Genomic DNA, 25,030 nt, shown 5'->3' with positions numbered 1-25,030 from the left:
ATTGCAAAACATATATAAACCAAATTATTTTCTAATCATAGCTGAACTAAGTACATTACTATTTTCACGTAGATTATCTTCAAAACAGAGTTCAAGGCTGGATTTCTATTCATTGATAGCGTTTATCTCTAGTCAAGTCAGAGAATTTGTGCAGCTGGGCAATATAATATCTACTGAAAGCATAGCCATTGTGCAGCCTGGTAATTACATTTTATTCCCAGTAAAGTTGGAATATTTATACAGCCAGGTAATGGCATATCTCTACTGAAATCAGAACCTTTGTACAGCCTGGTAATGCCATCTTTTCTCCAGTAAATCCAGAGCATTGTACAGCCTAGTTCCAAGCAACAATGCCTTGGTTTTTCAGAGATAGATAAACACTGTTATCCAGTGAGTACCAATATTCAACTTCCTATAAATTTCCACCCAACCGTTTCTTCTATGTTATAACACTAAAATCAGAGCTAACTAATTATGTCACTAATAATGGAAATATTGGAAATATTGTATATTTGCAGTGCTAAATAAATCTGATAGCCCAACACCTGGGGCCCCTCTAATTTTAGATTGGACCGGTCCTGTATTGTAAGTGAGATACCCATCTGGCTTGTTGAAAAATGTTTTAATTTGCCTGAGGAAACATTGATTATGCTGTTGAAATGTGTAAATGTATTTTCAAGATGCTGACATAGCTGCCATAACATGGTGCAATCTAAATCAGATCAACACCATCCTAAATGAAAACCTAAAATTATTTATTTAATGTACTCTTACAATGACCAGATGTATATCTCTGGGTCTTTCTGCCTCTGAATTCAGTCATTGTAAATATCAGCACATTTTCCCACCACTCAGCAGCTAGTCTTAAGTCTTTGAACTTGCCACCCAGCTATCGCATTTTGTTCTTTGGAGATACTGTTATAATGACAACATGTACATCTCTTTCAGCTGCTGAATTCTGTCATTGTAAATATCAGCACAGCTAAAATGATCAATTGATCAACCGATTTTCCCACTCAGCAGGTCATTGAAGCAGGACTGGAAAGTTCTTTGAATTTGCTTTCCAGCTTCTGCATATGTGTGGAGGACACACATGTAATTGGTTGTCTGTGTCTCAGTTAAAAAATTTGCATTGAAATATGCATGATCAAGCAATTCTGAGATCTCTGAGATATCCACCATAAATGGATCTGGTAAAAAATAAGATTTCCTTGTATTGGAGAACAAGTCTTTTCCAAAATTTTGACAAGATGTGTCATTTTGATGATGTGATGGCCTTATGTTTTGCATAAACATCAACAGTGTTATTGGCTAATGGAGACATTCCTCCTATACCAAGTGTTATTGGCTAATGGAGACATTCCTCCTATACCAAGTGATTATTAGCTAATGGAAACATTCCTCCTACACCAAGTGTTATTGGCTAATGGAGACATTCCTCCTATACCAAGTGTTATTGGCTAATGGAGACATTCCTCCTATACCAAGTGTTATTGGCTAATGGAGACATTCCTCCTATACCAAAAGTTATTGGCTAATGGAGACATTCCTCCTATACCAAAATTTATTGGCTAATGGAGACATTCCTCCTATACCAAGGGTTACTGGCTAATGGAGACATTCCTCCTAAACCAAGTGTTATTGGCTAATGGAGACATTCCTCCTATACCAAGTGATTATTGGCTAATGGAGACATTCCTCCTATACCAAGTGATTATTGGCTAATGGAGACATTCCTCCTATACCAAGATTATTGGCTAATGGAGACATTCCTCCTATACCAAGTGATTATTGGCTAATGGAGACATTCCTCCTATACCAAGTGTTATTGGCTAATGGAGACATTCCTCCTATACCAAGTGATTATTGGCTAATGGAGACATTCCTCCTATACCAAGTGATTATTGGCTAATGGAGACATTCCTCCTATACCAAGTGATTATTGGCTAATGGAGATTATGATTATGAACAACATTCTTTTAAGTTTACAAAATAATATTTACCTGAATGGTTGCAGAAAATATGTTTAGAAAAATTCTGAGAATGCAAGATATGTATTAGACATTTCACATCTATAAGTTTATTTGAAGTGCCTTCTATTGGTGACCTCAAAAAGGCATTTTACAAAACACTTGAATGGTGGAGGTCTCATGAAGAAATGTTGGCTGGAAAAATAAGACTATTCTGAGAAGTTTTTAAAAGATTTTTCTACTTTTACTAATGGTAGCCTCATCTGATGTATCATATGAATTAATATTTAATATGTTCATAAAATTATACTTTTCTGTCAAATTTCATCAAATTCTGTTGTCTTTGAGAAGTAATTTAGAAGCTTTCAACTATTTAGTAATAAAAGCCATGTTGAATGCAGACTGTCATGCTTTGTATCAAATGAAAAGGTCTTCAAGTCAAGATGATTTCTGTCAAATTGAATTAATTTTTTGTTTTTGGCAAAAAGTTGTTTTTATAAGTAACACTAGCCATATTTAATGGCAAATTTGCATATTTTGTACAAATTGTAAGAAATACATGAAATGGTTCTTTCTGTCACATTAGGTTAAAATCTGCTGAGGACATTTTTTGAGAAGTTATTTAAGGTTTCTATATTCTAAGTAACTGTCTATATTTTAAGTAATTGTTATCATATCTGTCAGTGGCAGTGTGGCAGTCCCAAGGGCTTGGGACACTGTGCCCCCATCCTCCAAAACTGAAGAGACAGACAACACTTAAAGGGATCAGTAAAACATGTCTTGAGAAACGGCTGCTATGAGCAGCCACCTGTCATTTATAACCAAAATCATAATGCTTGGATCAATTTTATCACATAAACACATTACTATGAGCAACCAATTGCAGAATGTGGAATGTGACCAGCAAGTATGATTTTTAAGCAAAATATGTTTCGGCACTGCTATGAATACTGACTGCATCACAACAACAGATATAAAAATAAGGACCTTGACTTTATCCTTTGTAAACATGACCACTTAGGGCTCTGCAGGTAAAGTGCAATAGTTCTAAACAAAACAAAATCACTAACCTTTCCATAATCCTTTCAAACCACAACCGCTTAAAACAGAAAGACTGTTCTAAGCAAAGAAAATCAAAAAGTAGGCCAGCTACAAGTGTAATAAATTGTACAGGTCATGTTCCCCAATCACATTAACATTTGGAGAATAGGTAATAGGAGGAGGTAATCTTTCTAGGGAATGATGGCTGGATTCCCCATGTGAACAGTAACCCATTCTCCTAATTAAATATTGCAGCACAGCCTAAGGTCACTTGATCTGTGCCCCATACATATGCTTAAAATAATTACTGAAATTGTCTTACCTAGCAAATTTCACTGGCAAATCCAGCAAATCTGATAGGCTGTGCTGACTGTTTTAACTTGGTCTGTTGGTCATATGGGCTGCAGTGATGACCAGGATTACAAGAACCATTAACTGGGTGACTCACATTCCATGGTCAATGCATTGACTGCCTTGGCCAACTTAGACCTGATATGACACACATCTGTATCCATGTGGCTCAAGCCTCATCATACCGTGGCTTTATCGATGACCCTGTTTGGGTCACTGTTACTCTTTTGAAGAAAAAAGTATCTCAATCCCTCAACTGGCTGACGTTTTTCTCTTGACTCTTCAAGGAGAACCAATTGGCCCCAGTCTCTATCAAAAGCTACTGCTCCATGATATAGGACACATTCCGGCATCACGGCAGACGTAATATCAGGCATGATAAAGATCTATCAGATCTTTAGTCAGTTGTGATCTCAATCGACCAAAATCCTTCACTCTGTTTTCAAACTGGAATCTGTCCTTGGTTTTAATATGGCTGAATTCAAATCAAATAGAGCCTTTAGCCCACACTTTGCTAAAGTTACTATCATACAAAACATGTTTCCTGATAGATTTAGCTTCAGCATGCAGGGTGACATAATTACATGCCCTTTCCATCGACCTGATCTATCTTTAGTTCAGATTGGATGGGTTGGTAGTCCTCTTGAGACAACAAGGCTTTATAGCCAAAAATAGGTTACTGTCAGTCGGCAATCAAAGAATCATCATTGGCTCGCTCTCTTCCATAGACAGGTCGAGAGCAGCTGAACATTGAATCTGGTAGGTCTGGTGGTCTTAAAGGACTCATGGTACTAATTCAGTTCCCATAGTAAACCTATGCAAACACCATGATATTAAAAATTCAATAACTTTAAATTACTGAATGCTCATTATCAAGCCTTTATTTATCAGTATAGATGAAAACTGGATGTCAGCTTCTGTATAGAGAAAAAAATATGAGCCGTGGCATTTTCTAGACCTGCATGTGTTTGAAACAAATGCTTTCAATTCTGCACCAAAGAGTCAGGTGCTAATTTTAGTAATGAGTGTTCCAGACTCAAGACTATTAAAGGACTGAAATTCCATAAATAAAACAATGTCTCTATTTTTTTCACTCACAACTAGGAGAAGCTCTCAAAAGATTATTTTTCCTAAAATATAACTTGCATTAATAACCAATCCTGGCCAGCCAAACCCATATATACTCCATTTTATGTTTATCCATTTCCAGGCTGGTACCCATTTTTTCATATAATTAGTACCGTGTGTCCTAAATAGACCATGTCCATAAAGGTGAAAATGTTGCTCAAATTTGGAGAATTTAAAAAAAAATAAAGTATACAACCTGTTGAAGAATGGGTATCCAATACAATAAAACAAAATTTAAAGTTGGATGGTCCAATTGTAACACTAAGATGGCTTGGAGTGTTGTAGGTATAATGCACATGTTATCAGTACAGCAGTGAAGCTTAAAAACTGGCAACACCTGGAATTACATCACAATTAATACTTCCAGTTCAGTACCCACGAATGTAGTTCTAGTCTATTTTTAGAACATTTTTTCCTCTCTCATTTTGGTGATGATAGAAGAGTTTTATTTATGCATTTTTGGTAGGGATTTAAAGGTAACTGTTTATTCTTGATAATATGAGCTCAGGGTGTTGTTGTCTGTATGTATTTTGGCGACAGTGCACAGTGAGTAATAAGGCCTTGGTGATGATCCGGAAGTGAAATATGTGTTCTGTTTACATGCTGTTATGTTGACAGTCAATTATCTAAAAAAAGAGCAGGTCAACCTTTGACAAGAACTTCACCGTGAAGTCATCTTTGAAGGTATTTTAGACTAACATATGATTTGCATTGATTGTCACACAGTGGAAAGGTCAGTACTGAGAAATAAATGTAGAGAACATATAGTAAAATTAATTGTGTACTATGTCCTGTCAGGGCAGTATTGGAGCAAAGTTTAAATTGGTATAAAATCTTTATTATTAAAGATAGACACATGAAATTTTAATATGTCATGTATATTGACTTTTAAAATATACGAATGAAATTAAAAGTAAAAAATTAATTTTTATTTAAAAAATTTTAATAAAATTTTAAAAAAATATAAAAAAATAATTTTAAAAAACCCTAAAATGTACATATATAATATTTTTGGGAATCATATTAAATGTTATCAGCATGTATGTATTCCTACACCATATAAAAGCTCCAATGTTGGATTTTTGTCACATTTTGTCAGAGAAAATATCTTTGTAGTCAAAACGAGACCTTCATTAAAAATACACGAAGACAAAATTATAATTTGTATTGGCCATTCAGACTATTTATTAGGGGTCCAAGCAGTTTATTTATATGTTTATGATGGGGTCACTTCCTGAGTAACACACATCTGCTTGTATAGCCTTCAGTAATTGTTTATAAACACAGTTATGAGGTATTTAGTGAGAGGACAGCGATGAAAACTTTATACTAGAACCTACTTATGTTCTCTACTAAATCATTTTAAACTGTCTGAGAATGAAATACAGGTCAAAGGGATAAAATATGCTTCCCCCAGGTATATTTACCCTTGGATGCAAGAAAAAAGCAAAATGAGGTAAGTTGAACACAAAATGCATTCCATTTTATTGTTCAGTTAGGTTAAGATATTGATTGGTGTAGTGCGGCATTGTGGCCTATATGATGTTATGGGAATTCTAATGATCCATCTTGCTTTATGCATTATTAATTGCTAATACTATTTGTTAACTGACACTCTAAAGATTACATAAGAAGCATTCAAACAAATTATTTGAATTTAACTTTGTACATGGTTACATATCCCATATGTACAAATATCCATCCAGTTTAGAATATTTGGGATCAGAAGTTCACATTCAGTACATCATATAGGCTGACACTGTACCTATAGTGAATCTGTAAGGCACATTTATGGCTATGTGCACTGAAGATATCCCAAAATGTTATTTTCATCATGAATATGCCTATGTATGGTAACATATTTCAATTTAGTACTTTGACAGAGTGCGGTATTGAAACATCAGCTGATATCTGATTCCATTCAATCAATGAGCTTAATAATTGGTAACCAACACTCTTAAAAATACCATATAAATGTTCAAATAGATCATTTGAATCATGTTTGCACATTTGATCTTAACAAGTACATTGTATATGTCCCACATATGCAAATATCCATCCTTGTTTACAAGTTTTGGGGATCAGAATTTCACATTTAGCTGATGATATAGGATTTATTGGTACCTATAGTTGATTTGTATGACCACATTTGGCTGTATTCACTTGCAATATCCAAAATTGTTATTTCCCTCATGAATAAGATTGTTTATAGCAACACATTCTAATTTATTACATTGTCACTTGACTTTCCTGTATACTGGTATGTAATAACGTTTGCACCAATGATCAAACCTCACCGCCCCAACATTTCCTTAAACTTTATGATACATAGTCTACCTGATTAGTTATTTAACTTGTAAATGGCTAAATGTGCTTCTAGAAACCTTATATATTTTTAGGATGAATTTAACACTTTAAAACATGGCCATTGCTTCACATTTCTGAGTGTCGCTCTGTCAAGTTTAATATTTTCCCCCATGCTTGCAACCTTAATGTTAATTTGAAATCACCATATCTAACACATTTTAACTTCATTTTCATAGATCTTACTGTTTTCTAGAATTAAGTGAAACATATTGTATCTTTTCAGGTCTAGCCTGGTATCTGGAACAAAGTGTTAGAGTTGGATCAGCTTGGAAGCTCTCCAGTAGTCTGGTGGTAATAGCATGGTTTCATAAGGGCATGTGCAGTGTACTGCCATAAGTGACCAAGATTAGTTCATATCACCACACTGATATATGGCACCTCAAAGACATGGCTTAGGTTTTCACGAGAGAGATCAGCACCATTTTTCAGTAAGGTAGAACCTCCCTAGAAACTATTTTCCTATCCCATTGCCACCTTTTGTTGTTATCGACATTGAAATGGAATGCATTTTTGCTATAAAACATGGTAGTGGTCCCATTAGAACTTTAAATCTGAATGTGCTATTAGTTATTGAAACAACTGCCTAAGTACCTGACACAGTAAATGTGGAACATAGCACCTATCAGTGTTTCTTTAGTGTGTACACCTATATGCATCTGGACAGGCATATTGCAGTTTGCTGCCAAAATCACTATGAGCTATGATGCTTCACTACCCCTGGGGAAAATGTTATCAGTTATACAGACCCAAACTACCATTTGTTTTAAATATCATTCATTAGTCAACTTTTCAGTGTAAAATTTGTCAAACTGTGTTTTAAAACTTGAATGAAAATTTAAGTTTTCAATAAAATTTAGTTTTCAAAATTTAAATGTTTATTTAATTTGCCATTAAAATTGAATTTATCAATATTTGTAACTTTCAAACATATTTTCAGACAGGACTTATCTTGTATCACAATTAGGTTTTTACTGCATTGAAAAATTCCTATAATTAAGGAAGATATAGCAAATTTAGTTTTGGTTTCTCAAGAGCACTTGGACCAGAACTGGCACCCTGTGGAACACCAGCACTACATACTTTCTGACAGGTGTCACATGTTTTGTTTGCAAGGAAATTCAAAAAGACTTCATATATAAAGTTGAAATAGGTATAGCATGCAAATATAAAAGTTTGAGTAAAATTGGCGTAAAACATGGAGCCTGTCAGGAATTACATCACAATTAATACTTCCAGTTCAGTACCCACAAATGTAGTTCTAGTCTATTTTTAGAACATTTTTTCCTCTCTCATTTTGGTGGTGATAGAAGAGTTTTATTTATGCATTTTTGGTAGGGATTTAAAGGTAACTGTTTATTCTTGATAATATGAGCTCAGGGTGTTGTTGTCTGTATGTATTTTGGCGACAGTGCACAGTGAGTAATAAGGCCTTGGTGATGATCCGGAAGTGAAATATGTGTTCTGTTTACATGCTGTTATGTTGACAGTCAATTATCTAAAAAAAGAGCAGGTCAACCTTTGACAAGAACTTCACCGTGAAGTCATCTTTGAAGGTATTTTAGACTAACATATGATTTGCATTGATTGTCACACAGTGGAAAGGTCAGTACTGAGAAATAAATGTAGAGAACATATAGTAAAATTAATTGTGTATTATGTCCACCTGGCAGTGGCAAGGGGAGGTAATGAGCAAGAGTTATTGCCCTTTGTCTATATGGGATAGACAGGACAAGACAATTTTTATCTTTTAATAGGTCTGGATTCTTGAGGTAGCAGGTTTATATTCCTGATGTTAATGTGATTGGATAATGTATTTGAGGGAGAAACTGAAAATACTGAGATAAGACCTTGACCTTGACAGTTGTAGATTAGAAATGAAAGAGTGATGAACCAACTGATGGACAAAATTACAGAAAGATAGACAGAAATAATAATAGATGGATGGAAATGCAGAAGATATCTCCTCTGCTTTTTGTGACAATGTGGGGGACAAAAGACACAAGTTACCTGATATGATACATTAAGTAATCTGTATTGTAATATGTATCATACTGCACCATCAGTCATTGTAGCAATTCAGTTCTAATACATACCTCTTTATAATACATTGTCTACTCTGCCAAACACTTTCTATCTATATACACATTTCAAACATTTTCTACCTATATAACCAGTTTCAACCACTTTCTATCTATATACACGTTTCAAACATTTTCCATCTATATAACCAGTTTCAACCAATTTCTATCTATATACACGTTTCAAATATTTTCTATCTATATAACCAGTTTCAACCACTTTCTATCTACATACATGTTTCAAATATTTTCTATCTATATAACCAGTTTCAACCACTTTCTAGCTATATACATGTTTCAAATATTTTCGATCTATATAACCAGTTTCAAAAAATTTCAATCTATATACACGTTTCAAATATTTTCTATCTATATAACCAGTTTCAACCACTTTCTATCTATATACATGTTTCAAATATTTTCTATCTATATAACCAGTTTCAACCACTTTCTATTTATATAACCAGTTTCAAATATGTGTCCACAAATCCTGTTTCAGTCTACATGACCAGTTTCAAACACACTCTCTGCATATCTCAATTTCAGAAAACACTCTCTACATATCTCAATTTCAAACATACTTGCTGCAGAACTCAATTTCAAGCACTCTCTACATATCTCAATTTCAAACACACTCTCTACATATCTCAATTTAAAACACTCTATCAGTATACCTATCTTCAAACACTTTTTGTCTATCTTTCTAAGATCAGGCTCAAGTTCTGGGCTTGGACTTGGTGGGCAGGCAGGGTCCACAGATTTCTGAGTGGGTAACTTCGAAGGGGGTGGCTGAAATAATACACAAAACTAAATAAAATTCACTTTGAAAACAAGTTTTATCTTTTGATCATCAAGACTATACAATTTTGCTTCTTTCCTTCTTTACTGCTACATACTTAAATGAACAGCTTGGGATATCAGCAGTGGGTGTATACAAAAGGACCCCACCAGATACAAGGGATGTTAGTGGAATGGCGAAGGGAACCACCACATAATAAGAGATATTAGCTGTGGTGCATGGCCAAGGGACCCATTTGATACAAGGGCTATAAGCAGTGGACAAATAACTAAGGGACCCATTTTATACATGTGCTATTAACAGCCATTGCATAACAAAGGACCCCACTTGATACTAGGTCAGTTAGCACTGGGTTCATAGCAAAGGACTGCACTTGATACTGGGGCTATTAGTAGTTGGTGGGGCCCCAAGTGGCCGAGTTGTCTAAAGCGCTCTCTGTTACGGATCACTGCATTCTCACCTCTGTCTGAGTGGATTTGAGTCTCGGATTTGGCTAATGTGGGTATGTGAGAAAGCTTGCCAGTAGCTTCTCGTGGGTCGGTGGTTCTTTCCTGGGTTCTTCCTCCACCTATAATACTGGCCGCCATGTATAGCCTATCATGTGCTGAAAAATGGCGTTAAACCCTATAACAACAACATTAACAACATTAGTAGCTGGTAGAAGGCAAAGGCCTCCACTTGATACTAGGACTGTTAGAAGCTGGTACATGGCAAAGGACCCCCTTGATACTAGGGCTGTTAGTAGCTGGTACATGGCAAAGGACCACACTTGATACTAGGGCTGTTAGTACCTGGTACATGGCAAAGGACTGCACTTGATACTAGGGCTGTTAGTACCTGGTACATGGCAAAGGACCACACTTGATACTAGGGCTGTTAGTACCTGGTACATGGCAAAGGACCACACTTGATACTAGGGCTGTTAATAGCTGATACATGGCAAAGGACCACACTTGATACTAGGGCTGTTAGTACCTGGTACATGGCAAAGGACTGCACTTGATACTAGGGCTGTTAGTAGCTGGTACATGGCAAAGGACCCCACTTGATACTAGGGCTGTTAGTACCTGGTACATGACAAAGGACCGCACTTGATACTAGGGCTGTCAGTAGCTGGTACATGGCAAAGGACCACACTTGATACTAGGGCTGTTAGTAGCTGGTAGAAGGCAAAGGACCCCACTTGATACTAGGGCTGTTAGTAGTTGGTAGAAGGCAAAGGACCACACTTGATACTAGGGCTGTTAGTAGTTGGTAGAAGGCAAAGGACCCCACTTGATACTAGGGCTGTTAGCAGTTGGTAGAAGGCTAAGGACCCCACCACTTGATGCTAGGTTAGTTAGCACTGAGTTCATAGCAAAGGACCCCACTTGATACTTGGGCTGTTAGTAGTTGGTAGAAGGCAAAGGACCCCACCGCTTGATGCTAGGTTAGTTAGCACTGGGTTCATAGCAAAGGACCACACTTGATACTAGGGCTGTTAGTAGTTGGTAGAAGGCAAAGGACCCCACCACTTGATGCTAGGTTAGTTAGCACTGGGTTCATAGCAAAGGACCCCACTTGATACTAGGGCTGTTAGTAGCTGGTAGAAGGCAAAGGACTCCACTTGATACTAGGGCTGTTAGTAGCTGGTAGAAGGCAAAGGACCCCACTTGATACTAGGGCTGTTAGTAGCTGGTAGAAGGCAAAGGACCCCACTTGATACTAGGGCTGTTAGTACCTGGTACATGGCAAAGGACCCCACTTGATACTAGGGCTGTTAGTAGTTGGTAGAAGGCAAAGGACCCCACCACTTGATGCTAGGTTAGTTAGCACTGGGTTCATAGCAAAGGACTCCACTTGATACTAGGGCTGTTAGTACCTGGTACATGGCAAAGGACCCCACTTGATACTAGGGCTGTTAGTAGTTGGTAGAAGGCAAAGGACCCCACTTGATACTTGGGCTGTTAGTAGTTGGTACATTGCAAAGGATCCCACTTGATGCTAGGGCTGTTAGTAGTTGGTACATGGCAAAGGACCCCACTTGATGCTAGGGCTGTTAGTAGTTGGTACATGGCAAAGGACCCCACTTGATACTAGGGCTGTTAGTAGTTGGTACATTGCAAAGGATCCCACTTGATGCTAGGGCTGTTAGTAGTTGGTACATTGCAAAGGATCCCACTTGATGCTAGGGCTGTTAGTAGTTGGTACATTGCAAAGGATCCCACTTGATACTAGGGCTGTTAGTAGTTGGTACATTGCAAAGGATCCCACTTGATGCTAGGGCTGTTAGTAGTTGGTACATTGCAAAGGATCCCACTTGATGCTAGGGCTGTTAGTAGTTGGTACATTGCAAAGGACCCCACTGCTTGATGCTAGGTTAGTTAGCACTGGGTTCATAGCAAAGGACCCCACTTGATACTAGGGCTGTTAGTAGTTGGTACATGGGAAAGGACCCCACTTGATACTAGGGCTGTTAGCAGTTGGTACATGGGAAAGGACCCCACTTGATACTAGGGCTGTTAGTAGTTGGTACATGGGAAAGGACCCCACTTGATACTAGGGCTGTTAGTAGTTGGTACATGGGAAAGGACCCCACTTGATACTAGGGCTGTTAGTACCTGGTACATGGCAAAGGACCACACTTGATACTAGGGCTGTTAGTAGTTGGTACATGGGAAAGGACCACACTTGATACTAGGGCTGTTAGTAGTTGGTACATGGGAAAGGACCCCACTTGATACTAGGGCTGTTAGTAGTTGGTACATGGCAAAGGACCCCACTTGATGCTAGGGCTGTTAGTAGTCGGTACATGGCAAAGGATCCCACTTGATACTAGGGCTGTTAGTAGTTGGTACATTGCAAAGGATCCCACTTGATACTAGGGCTGTTAGTAGTTGGTACATGGCAAAGGACCCCACTTGATACTAGGGCTGTTAGTAGTTGGTACATGGCAAAGGATCCCACTTGATGCTAGGGCTGTTAGTAGTTGGTACATGGCAAAGGACCACACTTGATACTAGGGCTGTTAGTAGTTGGTACATGGGAAAGGACCCCACTTGATACTAGGGCTGTTAGTACCTGGTACATGGCAAAGGACCACACTTGATACTAGGGCTGTTAGTAGTTGGTACATGGGAAAGGACCACACTTGATACTAGGGCTGTTAGTAGTTGGTACATGGGAAAGGACCCCACTTGATACTAGGGCTGTTAGTAGTTGGTACATGGCAAAGGACCCCACTTGATGCTAGGGCTGTTAGTAGTTGGTACATGGCAAAGGATCCCACTTGATACTAGGGCTGTTAGTAGTTGGTACATGGCAAAGGACCCCACTTGATGCTAGGGCTGTTAGTAGTTGGTACATGGCAAAGGACCCCACTTGATACTAGGGCTGTTAGTAGTTGGTACATGGCAAAGGATCCCACTTGATACTTGGGCTGTTAGTAGCTGGTAGAAGGCAAAGGACCACACTTGATACTAGGGCTGTTAGTAGTTGGTACATGGCAAAGGACCCCACTTGATACTAGGGCTGTTAGTACCTGGTACATGGCAAAGGACCACACTTGATACTAGGGCTGTTAGTACCTGGTACATGGCAAAGGACTCCACTTGATACTAGGGCTGTTAGTACATGGTACATGGCAAAGGACTCCACTTGATGCTAGGGCTGTTAGTACCTGGTACATGGCAAAGGACCCCACTTGATACTAGGGCTGTTAGTACCTGGTACATGGCAAAGGACTCCACTTGATACTAGGGCTGTTAGTACCTGGTACATGGCAAAGGACTCCACTTGATGCTAGGGCTGTTAGTACCTGGTACATGGCAAAGGACTCCACTTGATGCTAGGGCTGTTAGTACCTGGTACATGGCAAAGGACCCCACTTGATACTAGGGCTGTTAGTACCTGGTACATGGCAAAGGACCCCACTTGATGCTAGGGCTGTTAGTATCTGGTACATGGCAAAGGACTCCACTTGATGCTAGGGCTGTTAGTACCTGGTACATGGCAAAGGACCCCACTTGATGCTAGGGCTGTTAGTACAGTACATCTCACATGTATTTTTGGAACTCAATGTAATGCGAAGGGGGACTTAATCCCTCCAAAACAGTGCAATAAAATGCTAACAAATCGCTACCACGACTCGGCTGGTGTGCCGATAGCATATCTACAATGGAGAAGCTGATTGGCATTATTGACATGGAACAGCCAATCAATGAAGACCACCCATGGAATGACCGATGTGTCATGAGTAATTCACATTCAAGTACCATGTCACCAATCGGTGATACTTATTTTGATCATATATATGGACAATAGAAGTTAATCTGAAAAGTCTTGTATATTTTTTTTACATTTAGAAAACTTGCACGCTGACTTGACGATAGGCCCATCTTGGTGAGCTTCTATTTAACAGTAAATTTATCCTAGTGACATAAAAAGAAATTCTCTGAGGTAAGGATAATTTTAAAAAATTGCAAAGAAAATCAAAACGTACACACACACAAGCATACAGTCAGTTGTCACTTGAAATTTGACTATCATTTTATTTTTATTTTTATTTATTGGGTATTATGCGTACCTTGAGTAAACAGTGACAGACTTTTGGTTTGGGGCCCTTTTGAGGAAAATTGGGGACCTTTTGTACTTTTCACCCCCCCCCCCACACACACACACTTGAAAATATCCGGCCATGCTCATACATGGGGTAACTATCGGATCTTGTGCAATATTATTTGCACCTCGGTCAAATAGGAATGCATTTTTGTTGTAAATTGTTTGAATTATAAAATCTGTTATCATTCTTCTCACTGCAGAGTGCAATAATACTGAATGTCATATGATACTTAACAGAGCATATTGCGCTAACTTTAACAGAATTAAGGAAATGAATGCATCTGTACATTCCAATAACAGAGTATTGAGAAATTTAAAAAAAATTAGATTCATTGTGCCAATTGTACCTGAATTAGGTTCATTAGCACTTTCTTAAGTTTTTGTCTCATACTAATTAGAGGATTCCATAATAAGCACTAAACCAGTCTGTAATGCATGTAGAGACCAAGCTTGGTATTACTGCTACTGATAGGTCTGTTATTTCCAGAAAATTTGACACCTATCATTTTATCAATCAATTGATTGAGAGTTTGAGAGAGATCAGGAATCAATCCATTTCTTCCACTCAATCCATTTTAGCTGCAAAGCAGTATACAGATACAGAAATCAGCTAAAGGCTATTGAAAGAAAATGGCTTGCATGTTTTATTTTTTTAGTTTTTAAAATTATTTTTGTGTCTCAATAGCCAAATGCTCCAATAGCCACAAACAGGAAACTGCACTGAGATAATTAAACATCTTAGATCTACAGTGTGATCAGGTTATGAGTGTGATTTGGATTTTTAACATAGCTTTAAAAAAACATTCAGTCATATCGCTATGATGTCTTTAGTGTGGCAGTTTATAGTGATGTCTAGCATTGGGGCATCATTGGTACATTGCAAAAGACCCCACTTGATACTAGGAACAATAAGCAGTGGTAGCATGGCATCCATTTGTCCAATGCAAGAGGCTTGGATAGATGAAACGACAGATAGACATTCAAAAGAGATTACAAATGCACTGCGACTTAGCACAAAAAACCCCCTGATAAATGAAATAATGTTAGGATACACTGACAGGCAGAGAGATAAATAATGTGATCACTATAGGGATTCACCAATGCATTTGGTCAGTGGGGCCATAATTATTAATCTAACTGAATGTGAATGCTCACATTTGCAAGGCTGTGTTGGAGGGTTTAACCGTAATGATATTGATGGTCCTCATTAAAAATGTTAAAACCATTTTCCCAACAAAAGGAAGCACAACAGAGTGATAAAGATTAGTCGTGAAGCCTTAGACACAAGACAAGATGCTGAATAACAACGATTGTTGTTCTTGTTATAGGGTTTAACACCATTTTTCAGCACAAGATAGGCTATACATGGCGACCAGTATAACTGGTGGAGGAAGAACCCTGGAAAACCCTGGGAAGAACCACCGACACATGAGAATCTACTGGCAGGCTTTCCCACGTATTCACGCTAGTCGAGCCTTGGACTCGAACCCACGCAGACAGACGTGAGATGGCAGTGGAATAACAATGATAAAAGCAAGGGAAAGTCAACAGCCATGATAGTGTCTCTCATCAAACAGCTGAGTTTGAATATGAGGCTTGCAGGGATGGCTCTAATCTTATGAGCCAACATGTCTTATGAGTCTTATGAGCCAACATGTCTTATGAGTGATATCTGCTCTTGTGAAATCTCAGAATATGCTGATCAAATCACTCTTGAGCCAAAAGGCCAAGAGGCTCAGGGAGTGATGCCTTGACTTCCTTGTTCACTGGAAGAACAAGCATTTCTTGGCCCTGATGAATATTTTGAGTGCATTTCTGGCAGCAATTTTTGAGCCTGTATTGCGTCTTGGAATCTTGTCTCATGGTCTAGCAAAGGATGGGTGGTAATGATCACTTTCTGATCACCTGTGAACAGTAACCAGTTCATGGTACCATATATATTCACTTATAAGTCAAATGCAACTCCAAGCTTCACAGACCGTTATCTACCATTACACAATATGCCAGCATAATATGGTTTATAGTTTGTTAGAACTAAACAGTAGACAATCAACACTGACTCTGATCGGCCAGTGCATGATGCAACAACAGATCAGGGAATCAGGGACTATATTTGCAGCTGGACTCAACTTAAAAGCAAGTAGATACAGTAATGAATTACAGTTACATTGTGAGAACCACTAAACGATCCCAGTGTACCTAAAGTTTCATACAGTTCACACCCCCTGCAATGTTCTGGTCTGACATTCAAACCTGGAGGAATTGGCTCACATGAGAATCCACAAAAGATTACATTTGGGGAGCAATGTTAGTTGTCAGGGCCTATTCTGATTAAAGTTGACCAACATGTCACCCACATCCATTCTTCGATGATATCTGATGGTACCATAAATCACAGAGTGGCAGCATTTAATTTTAATCAATGCCAATTTCATCTCCTTCAAGAGCCCAAGAAAAAAACTTCTTTTGTAAAATCAAAGCCAAAATAAAAACAATGCTATTGTCCTTGCATCAGCATGCTAAAACATACCGCTTTCTTTCAAATATTTGTAGAAACTTTACTTAGTGCATGAGATTATCTTGTTATGTATATTTAATCTAATTGTTTGTTTGTTAGTTTCAATTTTTATATATATGCTATTGTAATGTAACAGTGTATGCTGGGCTTGACCTTGTCCAAAACTGAGTTAATTTCTGCTTGAATTGATTGGCTTTTTTTATTTCATTCATTGTAAATAATTAATACATAGCTAGATTATTCTCTCTGTGTAGACCGTTCCGGTGGCCTAGTGGTTAGAGCATCTGCCCCGAATGAGGGAGGTTGTGGGTTTGAACCCCAGCCAAGTCATACCAAAGACTTACAAAAATGGTACTAACAGCTGCCTTGCTAGACACTAAGCATTAAGAGGTTAGTGTTAGGACTGGTTGGCCTGGTGTCAGGATAATGTGAATGGGTGGGACATCATGCTACATGTCTGATGCATAATTCCCCAGTGAAAGACATCATTTTAACTGCCACACTGCAGACATCATAGCGATATGACTGGAAAATTGTTAAAGCTACATTAAAAACCTAAATCACACACACACACTATCTGTGTATTTGCTAAATATCAGGATCGTTATTAATAGAAGAGGTAAATATGTTTATTTGGGTCACAGTTTTGGAGTTTCCTAAGTGAATTATTATAATTCAGGTTATTGTTTTGCAAACATCATGATCTGAATGAATAGAAGGTTATTTTCCATTAGGTAATGTTTTTTATATATAGGAAATGCTAACTGTGACCTGAGGTCAAGCACAGAACTAAATAATCCAACTATGAGGACTTGGTCATTCATGCTTTAAGTATTAGCAGAATGAAGTTCTATGTTGTGTCCAGTTTTTCTTTTATTTTGGGCTGGAATCTTTTTCTTCAAATTATTGAATTCAAGTGATTATTTTCTCTAAAAATACAAAAGTGCTCTGATAAAATTATTGGATAGAGACGTTCACTGGAATTTATACTGAATTCAATTCTGGAATTATATTACTGTAATTCAACAAAAGAGTACTGACACATCAACACTCAATAAGTTATAACAGACATGTCATCACCTTCAGTTTTGGATTTCTTTGGGATTTGTACCGAGTTTTATTCAAGCCTTTAAATTACTTTAACTTGTGTCTGTAATTCTTGGATTATCCTGGGATTAATTTTCAATACTGTAAGTTCTTTTTCTCATTTTCACTCTCTATTTTAGGGAAGAAAATTATATTTGTTACATTTATAAAGCTTGCTATCTTTCACTCTTTTGTGTTACTTATTTTAAGGGCATAGACTCGTAACACTTTTCACAACTGAAATCCTTTCTATGCACCACTTTCATCATAATGGCATGGTGTAAAAGAGAAGTCTGTCCAGAAAGGGGCAGACAACCTGCAATGTAAGCTGTTTGAGTCATCCGGATCTCCATAGGAATGTCTATCACTAGTTCAAGTAGATCACAGACCCCAGGATATTCACATCTGAGAGGGGCAAGCAGAAACACTTGCAGGTCAGATTTCTAATTTCAGAAACAACACACTTAGGATAAAGAACTTGAAACTAGAAATAAGATCTAAGCGCAGGCTTGCTCAAAACATGGTATTTACACTGATTAATTTTAATGAAAATTTTTGAGTTCTCATATTAACTTATGTGAGCACAGTTGCATTAATCACTAAAAACCAAAAAATTCTTAAATTTTGTTCTCTATGTATCATTGTAGTTTTTGTCCCTGTTGCACAGTAGCTGCCTGCGTATTCCTATGTGTGAGCAATTAGACCTGCATTTCTAGAGTGCGCTATATTATTTCCTTCATTATTATATTTTAAAAATCTTGGAATAATAACTATTCAGATATTTTAAAAGGAATTTAATCCATTCATTTCTTTCTTTCTTCATTCTTCCTAAATTACCTTGGGAAAACGATTTTTCGAAGAGCCGCTGAAGGGGCATTTGGAACTATATGTAAACAAAGACTACATGGAGTAAACATTAAAAGGAATTGTATTTTTATGTTGCCAACTTTTTGCAAAAGCATACTGTAAATAACAGGATACTTACATATATATTATTTATTTTATACATAAACAACAGGGTTTTTTCTTAATTTCCATCACAATACCGTTTGGTACATTTAATTCACTCAATACTACTGTGTAATTCTTTTTTCTTCTTCATTTTTAAGAATTCATATCCATAATATCAACGACTGTCAATTTACAGGGTTGAAATAAAATTAGTAACTGCACAGTTTTAAATACCAACAAAAAATAAAGCGCAATTAGAAAATCATTTTTTTTAATGTTGTGCAAGGATACATTTGTTATCAACATGTTATTCATCTAAAATGGAACTATACAAGGGTGGCTAATCACATAAAAAAATAATGGTATTGGAACTAGTGTTCTTCCGTAATTAGTATAACTTTCATACAAGTTTATTTATATTCAAGTTTTTCAAACTTACTTTTTATCAAATTTTCTGGTGCACTCATCCACATGAAGAAAAATAGATTTTAGACTGGCATACAAATTTTTAACTAGCTTACTACATCAATGATGTTTCTAACAATTACTGAAATTAGAAACCATTTCCAGTGGGAACATGTCCACTATCACAATGGAAGCCAAGTAAATGAATTGATTTATGATTTTTTAATTGAAAATATTATTTGCATTACTTCTAGGTAAAAGAAACTTGCAATTATATGAGCCTCAATCATTTGCGAATCATTTTATGTTTATGTTCCTAAAGTATAATATTTTTATGAGTATGGTATTCATCTAAAAGGAAACTAGAGGAGAGTGGTCAAATATCTTTGCATCACAAAATGATTGTGGTGGAACCAGTGTTGTGAAGCGATTATTATTCCATAGTTATATATAATAATTTTTTATAAGTTTCTTTATGCAACATTTTTTAAGACAATGTTTTATCAATTTTTCTAATCCCTCCTCCAAATCAAGACAAACTGGTTTTGGACTGACATATATTCACTTGCCTACAAAATTAATGATTTTTCTAGCAATTACATTAGAAATTACACACTTTGTTTCCAAAAAGTGGGAAATATGTCCCAAGGACAGGATGGAAGCTAAAGTAACTGAACTGATTTATGGTTTGTTAATTGAAAAGAATAATGGTATTATTTCTACCCTCTAGCCAGCAAAAATAAAAATAGATCAAGTTTGTTCAATCTATTTATCTAAATACTGCTATTTTTTTTGCAATGGCATACTTTCTTTATTTCATTAAATGATAACCTCATAACTTTATACACTTAACCGATTATAACAAGAGAAAATCATAAATATAATAACATTTACAGATGAAAATCTTTTATTCAATGGTCATCCTGCTTGAATATAAGTACACTGCTCCCTTGATAACTCGTGCCGGGATAACTCGCGATCCCGCTTATAACGCAGTGTCCGTCTTGGCTCCCAAGTTTTTCCAGAGAAGATGTATTTAAAATATCTTTAAAATATGCTGAACGTGAAAAAATTACGATCAGAATTGGTAAATTAAACCTTGATACATTGCTCGTTTTATCATCGAAAATGGTGATTAATGCCCGTAAAAACAGAATCCATATTTTGAAATTTGCATGTTCTAAATAAGAATTAATTTCAGAGATCTTGAAAACGCTTAATTACGCGTATTTGGATGCCAATTTTTGATCTGGGATGCAGAAAATCACTGAGGTGGGAGTCCTCCGTACGCATGTAATTGGTGTGTGGGAAAATTCAAAGATTTGCCAGTCTTGCTTCAGCCACCTGCTTTCTGGGAAAATGTGTTGATCAGTTAGCTGTGCTGATATTTACAAAGACAGAATTCAGTGACTAAAAGACTCCTTGATGTACATACATGTTGCCATTTTATAAGAGTACATAAAAAAAGAACATGATGCAATAGCTAGGTGGCTAGTTCAAAGGCTTTGACTGGCGGCCGGGTGAGAAAACGTACTGATATTTAGTGATTGAATTCAGAGGCAGAAAGACCCAGTTTTAAAATCCTAGCGAGACCTCTGTTTAAAGATATCACATATTATGCAAGTTTTTATGATAAATAGTTGTCAGTATACTGTAACTAAATAGTCTGGTGAAATAGCAATCAATGAAAACTTCTGGTAAATGCTAACAGGTGGCAACAGAGAATGAAATAAACATCAATTAAACGTCTTCCTGTGTGAAAGTCATGTTCTAATCCTTTAATTCCGTTTCAGTGTAAACATTATAATCGCAACATATTATGTTCATTGAAAACATGAAAAAAGTCAATCGACCGTCACATCGAAACCTGTGAGTACTTCTGTGAGAACCTAATTACATGCCGGCTTTGTTTTGATCAACAACTTGGGGAAGTGTTTGTTGCATTAAAAAATTGATTACAAGAGACGTGTTGTTTTATCACTTTGTATATGTCTTTTGTATCAAATCAAGCAAGGGAGGCACAAAGAAAAAACTAAAAGGCATGCAAATCGGTGCATAAGGTCTTGTGGTCACTACCGTTATCAAAATTCTAGTGGAAACAAATATGGGCGCGTTGGCACTAACCATACAACATATAAAGCATACAATATTCAGACCAAAACAATTGTGAAATAAAAAAATTGGGATGTAACATGGCATAACGGAGACACAAGAATTTATTATATAAAACAAGAATTATGATAGTTAAATTTAATACGTAATAAGTGGAGTTGTTTCTTTTTAGATACTGTTCATAAAATTAGTTTTTGGCTCCATCCCTACAAGAACTTATTACATGGAATCTGCAGGCTCTGTGTATCATTATAGACTAAATATGACTGCCAAAGTTAATACCTGCAAATGTATGAAAAGCACCCAAAAAATGAGATTTTATGAGACCTTATGTCAGATATGACAATTTGGCGAATGGTCTAAAACACTTCAAATGATGCCATAAAAGGCCCATAATCAATTCAACTTCAAATTCCATCGACATCAAGCTCTCACAGACATTATGTTGTATGTAAAAGACCATATCATCTTTATAATGTCGAAATATGTGCAATAACCCAGTCTTTTGCAGAGTGTAGTATTTTTATAAAGTCAAATAGTAGATGTCGCAAATTCTATTTGGAAATCTCCTACTTCACTAATGAATCCCTGTGATCTATCACTGCAACAAAAGAGTCAGAAAACGTTTCAAGTTTCGAGAACAGATATTAAATCATTTTACAAAATGTGTGTGAGCTAATTAAAACAAAGTCGTATCTTAACTTTGATGTTTCTTCTTACTTATGTGATGATGACTATTTCCACCTTTTTCAGCTTGAAACTGAACATATTCCTGCAACCAAATAAGGTTTAAATCCTGGTTCAAGACAACAACTTGATGAATAAGCACAAATCATACTTAAAGATGGATGGATCCACTTGGAAAATGAATGAATGCCCCAGGATATCAGTTGATTACCTGTATGACATCAATATAAGCATTTATGAAGAGAAACAGGCTCCAAAGTATAGAAATGAACATTTCACAGAGGAGGGGCACTATGAGGTTATGGCATGCATGGATTTTCCAGGTCTGTTACATGGAAAAAGCCATTCTCGCCACTCCAAAAATAAAATCCATTCACTGTGGATCCAATACAAGCTGAAATCTTCCATGGACTCCATCAAAGGATGGTACTGTATCTGCAAGGTTGGTGCTCCGGTTGTTGGGTATTGTGCACAGGTATCTAATTTCCTATGGTTTACAGGCTGCAAAAGACGGGTAAATGATAAGTTGACAACAAAGAAAGCATCACTATTCCAGAATGTGAATTATGACAACAGGGAATCAAATGAGGAGTTGTTTTTCTACACTGTGACCACTTTCATCAGTAGTCATCTGGCTCCTTTTATGTTTATATGACAAATTATCATATTGTACAATTTGAATTGTCATCTATATGATGATGTTTCCATTATTACAACATCTTATTTGTGTGATATTGACGGAGAGAGAATGATAATACATAACAATGGCAAGATTAAGGTCTTCCAGGGCCCTAATCACTGAAAATACTATTGTACCCCACCCCCACTACTGAATGTGAAGAAGAAAAAGAATCAGAAGCTAAAAAAGGCTGGAAAATACCAGTGCTGCCACCATTCCAAATCAAAATACTTGCACAAGCAGATCAAAATGGTTATATATAATTCATTTAATTTTATCATGAGCAAAAATTATATTTTTTTCTGATGCCCCTGTTGGGCCAGTGCCCTAAGAATATGATTACCATATATACTCGCATATAAGCCAATCAATTTAGGAAAGAATAAAGGCCTTGAAGGGGGGGGGGGCAGCTTATTCGCAGGCCAATGTCTAAACTTGATAGTGTTTAAGTTTCTTTGTTGACTACTGTAATGGTTTTAAATCTTAATGCATGAAAAAATAATTTTTTCCATGTCCTAAGACATGCATGTAAAAAAATTATTTTTGGTGACCCGACATTTATTAAACTGTTATAAAGTACTATGATTGATCTTGTAATTGTTTTTGTACATGCATATTTTCTGATTTCTCTAACACAAAATTAAATAAAGGTAAATACAGACTGCATAATTTGTGAGCCGGTTGAGTTTACCCTGGAGACCAGGCTGAACTATAATGTACAGTACTTACACAGTGCTACAGCATATGGAGTTACAGCATTCGTAGTAATCATTTTTGGGATTGAAATTAATTGTCAACGATTTTATTGTTGTGGTTATTTTTATTCTGGTTTATTTTTTAATTTTTTTTATTGTTCTAGAGGTTAAAAAAATCATTAACTTACGTGAATAATGTTTAAACTTAACATTCTATTTAGTGAAGAAGTGAATTCTTTCTAGTAAAGCAATTATTTCGTCACAACAATAATTCACATGTGATACAACATAACATGTAGGACTTTTCAAAGACATAATGTAATAATTGGAAGTTCTCTGCAAAAATTGGAAGATATTATGAAATCGGGAGATAGGCATGTGAAGCGACCCCAAAAATCCCCTCCTGGCATGAAAGTTGACAGGTATGGTGTAAGGTCGCTTACTATCAAAGGAAACAACTACTCAGCTTTTATGGCATTAGCATAATGTTTCAAGCATTATTTCTGAAATTTCGTTATATTTTGGAGCTATCATTAAAGTTTGGTGTAGTGGTGTCCATGATTCGACTCCAAGGGATGTACTTCATTCAGCAGAATCTACTTCATTCAGCACGTGTTCAAACCTACAATGTACATGCAGTGGCGCTGTTATGTAAATACATTCAGTAACCTAATAGCGAGCATTGAATCAAACCATGTTGTTGTTCATTGTGTTGTTATACTGGGATTACAGTTTAATGAGTTAGGCATTTACAATTTCAAGGCAAAGTAAAAACGTAATTACTGGTGCACTGATGTAAAATGTCCAATGCAGTAATGCATAAACAAACAGTAATCGAGTCAAAAGGTAGAGGTAGCGTTACAGCAACTTGCGATTGCTAAATTCTTGTCATTGTTTGGTCAAATTATACACAAATTAAAATCAGGCAGAAACAATAAGAAACCAGAAAATTAAATAAATTACTTTTCAAACAAATTTATACAATTTTTTTTTACAATCATGCATGCCAACCTTGAGATAAGTATATGTATAATTTTTGTTAATGCAAGTTTGCCTAAATAAATGCATTTAGAACTTACCTCGCACATCTTGTGATGTCTCGGAGTTGAGAGTCGGCTGTTATGTAGGTCATGCACTTTTCAGTGTTTATACCTGTTCAGTTGAGGGGGGGGTCAGCTTATATGTGAATGGGCTTATACACAAGTATATATGGTAGTATGCTTAATGGATAATCTGGAAATGTACATACCCCATTCAAATGAACACAAAACGGTATATTTTTAAGACATGTTCATTGATAATTTGACTTTTTATGTCCATGTTGGCCTGAATAGTTCATTTTTAATGCTGTTTATTCTCTCTGATGACTTTGCAGTCATTTCAAGTTGTCTGGTCACATCCCAGTAAATCTAAGAGGGGTCCAAGTGAAATACACAAAAAATGACAATTACAGTAACAGCTGTTCATCTCAACTGTACAGACGGCAGAAGTGTATCACCCCTGGGTCATTTTGTGGGTGGATGAGTGGGGATGTTACAATCATCAGGATTTGCTGTTAGTTTTG

General features: G+C 36.5%; 1 protein-coding gene across 1 annotated transcript in view; it reads right to left on the bottom strand.

Annotated features, from left to right (window-relative positions):
* Positions 1-25,030, bottom strand: part of LOC149800061 (tyrosine-protein kinase HTK16-like) — a 124,739-nt gene that overhangs the window by 43,540 nt on the left and 56,169 nt on the right. The window contains exon 13 of the mRNA XM_089959614.1: positions 9,610-9,724. Within this exon, the coding sequence (XP_089815740.1) occupies positions 9,610-9,724 (115 nt within the window). The remainder of the gene's footprint in view (positions 1-9,609; positions 9,725-25,030) is intronic.

Source organism: Sinohyriopsis cumingii, chromosome 5 (assembly GCF_028554795.1).
Source record: "Sinohyriopsis cumingii isolate HCF-2022 chromosome 5, ASM2855479v2, whole genome shotgun sequence".
NCBI classification, from domain to species: Eukaryota; Metazoa; Mollusca; class Bivalvia; order Unionida; family Unionidae; genus Sinohyriopsis; species Sinohyriopsis cumingii.
The sequence above is the reverse complement of the archived record's forward strand: the minus strand, read 5'-3'. Positions and strand labels throughout refer to the sequence as shown.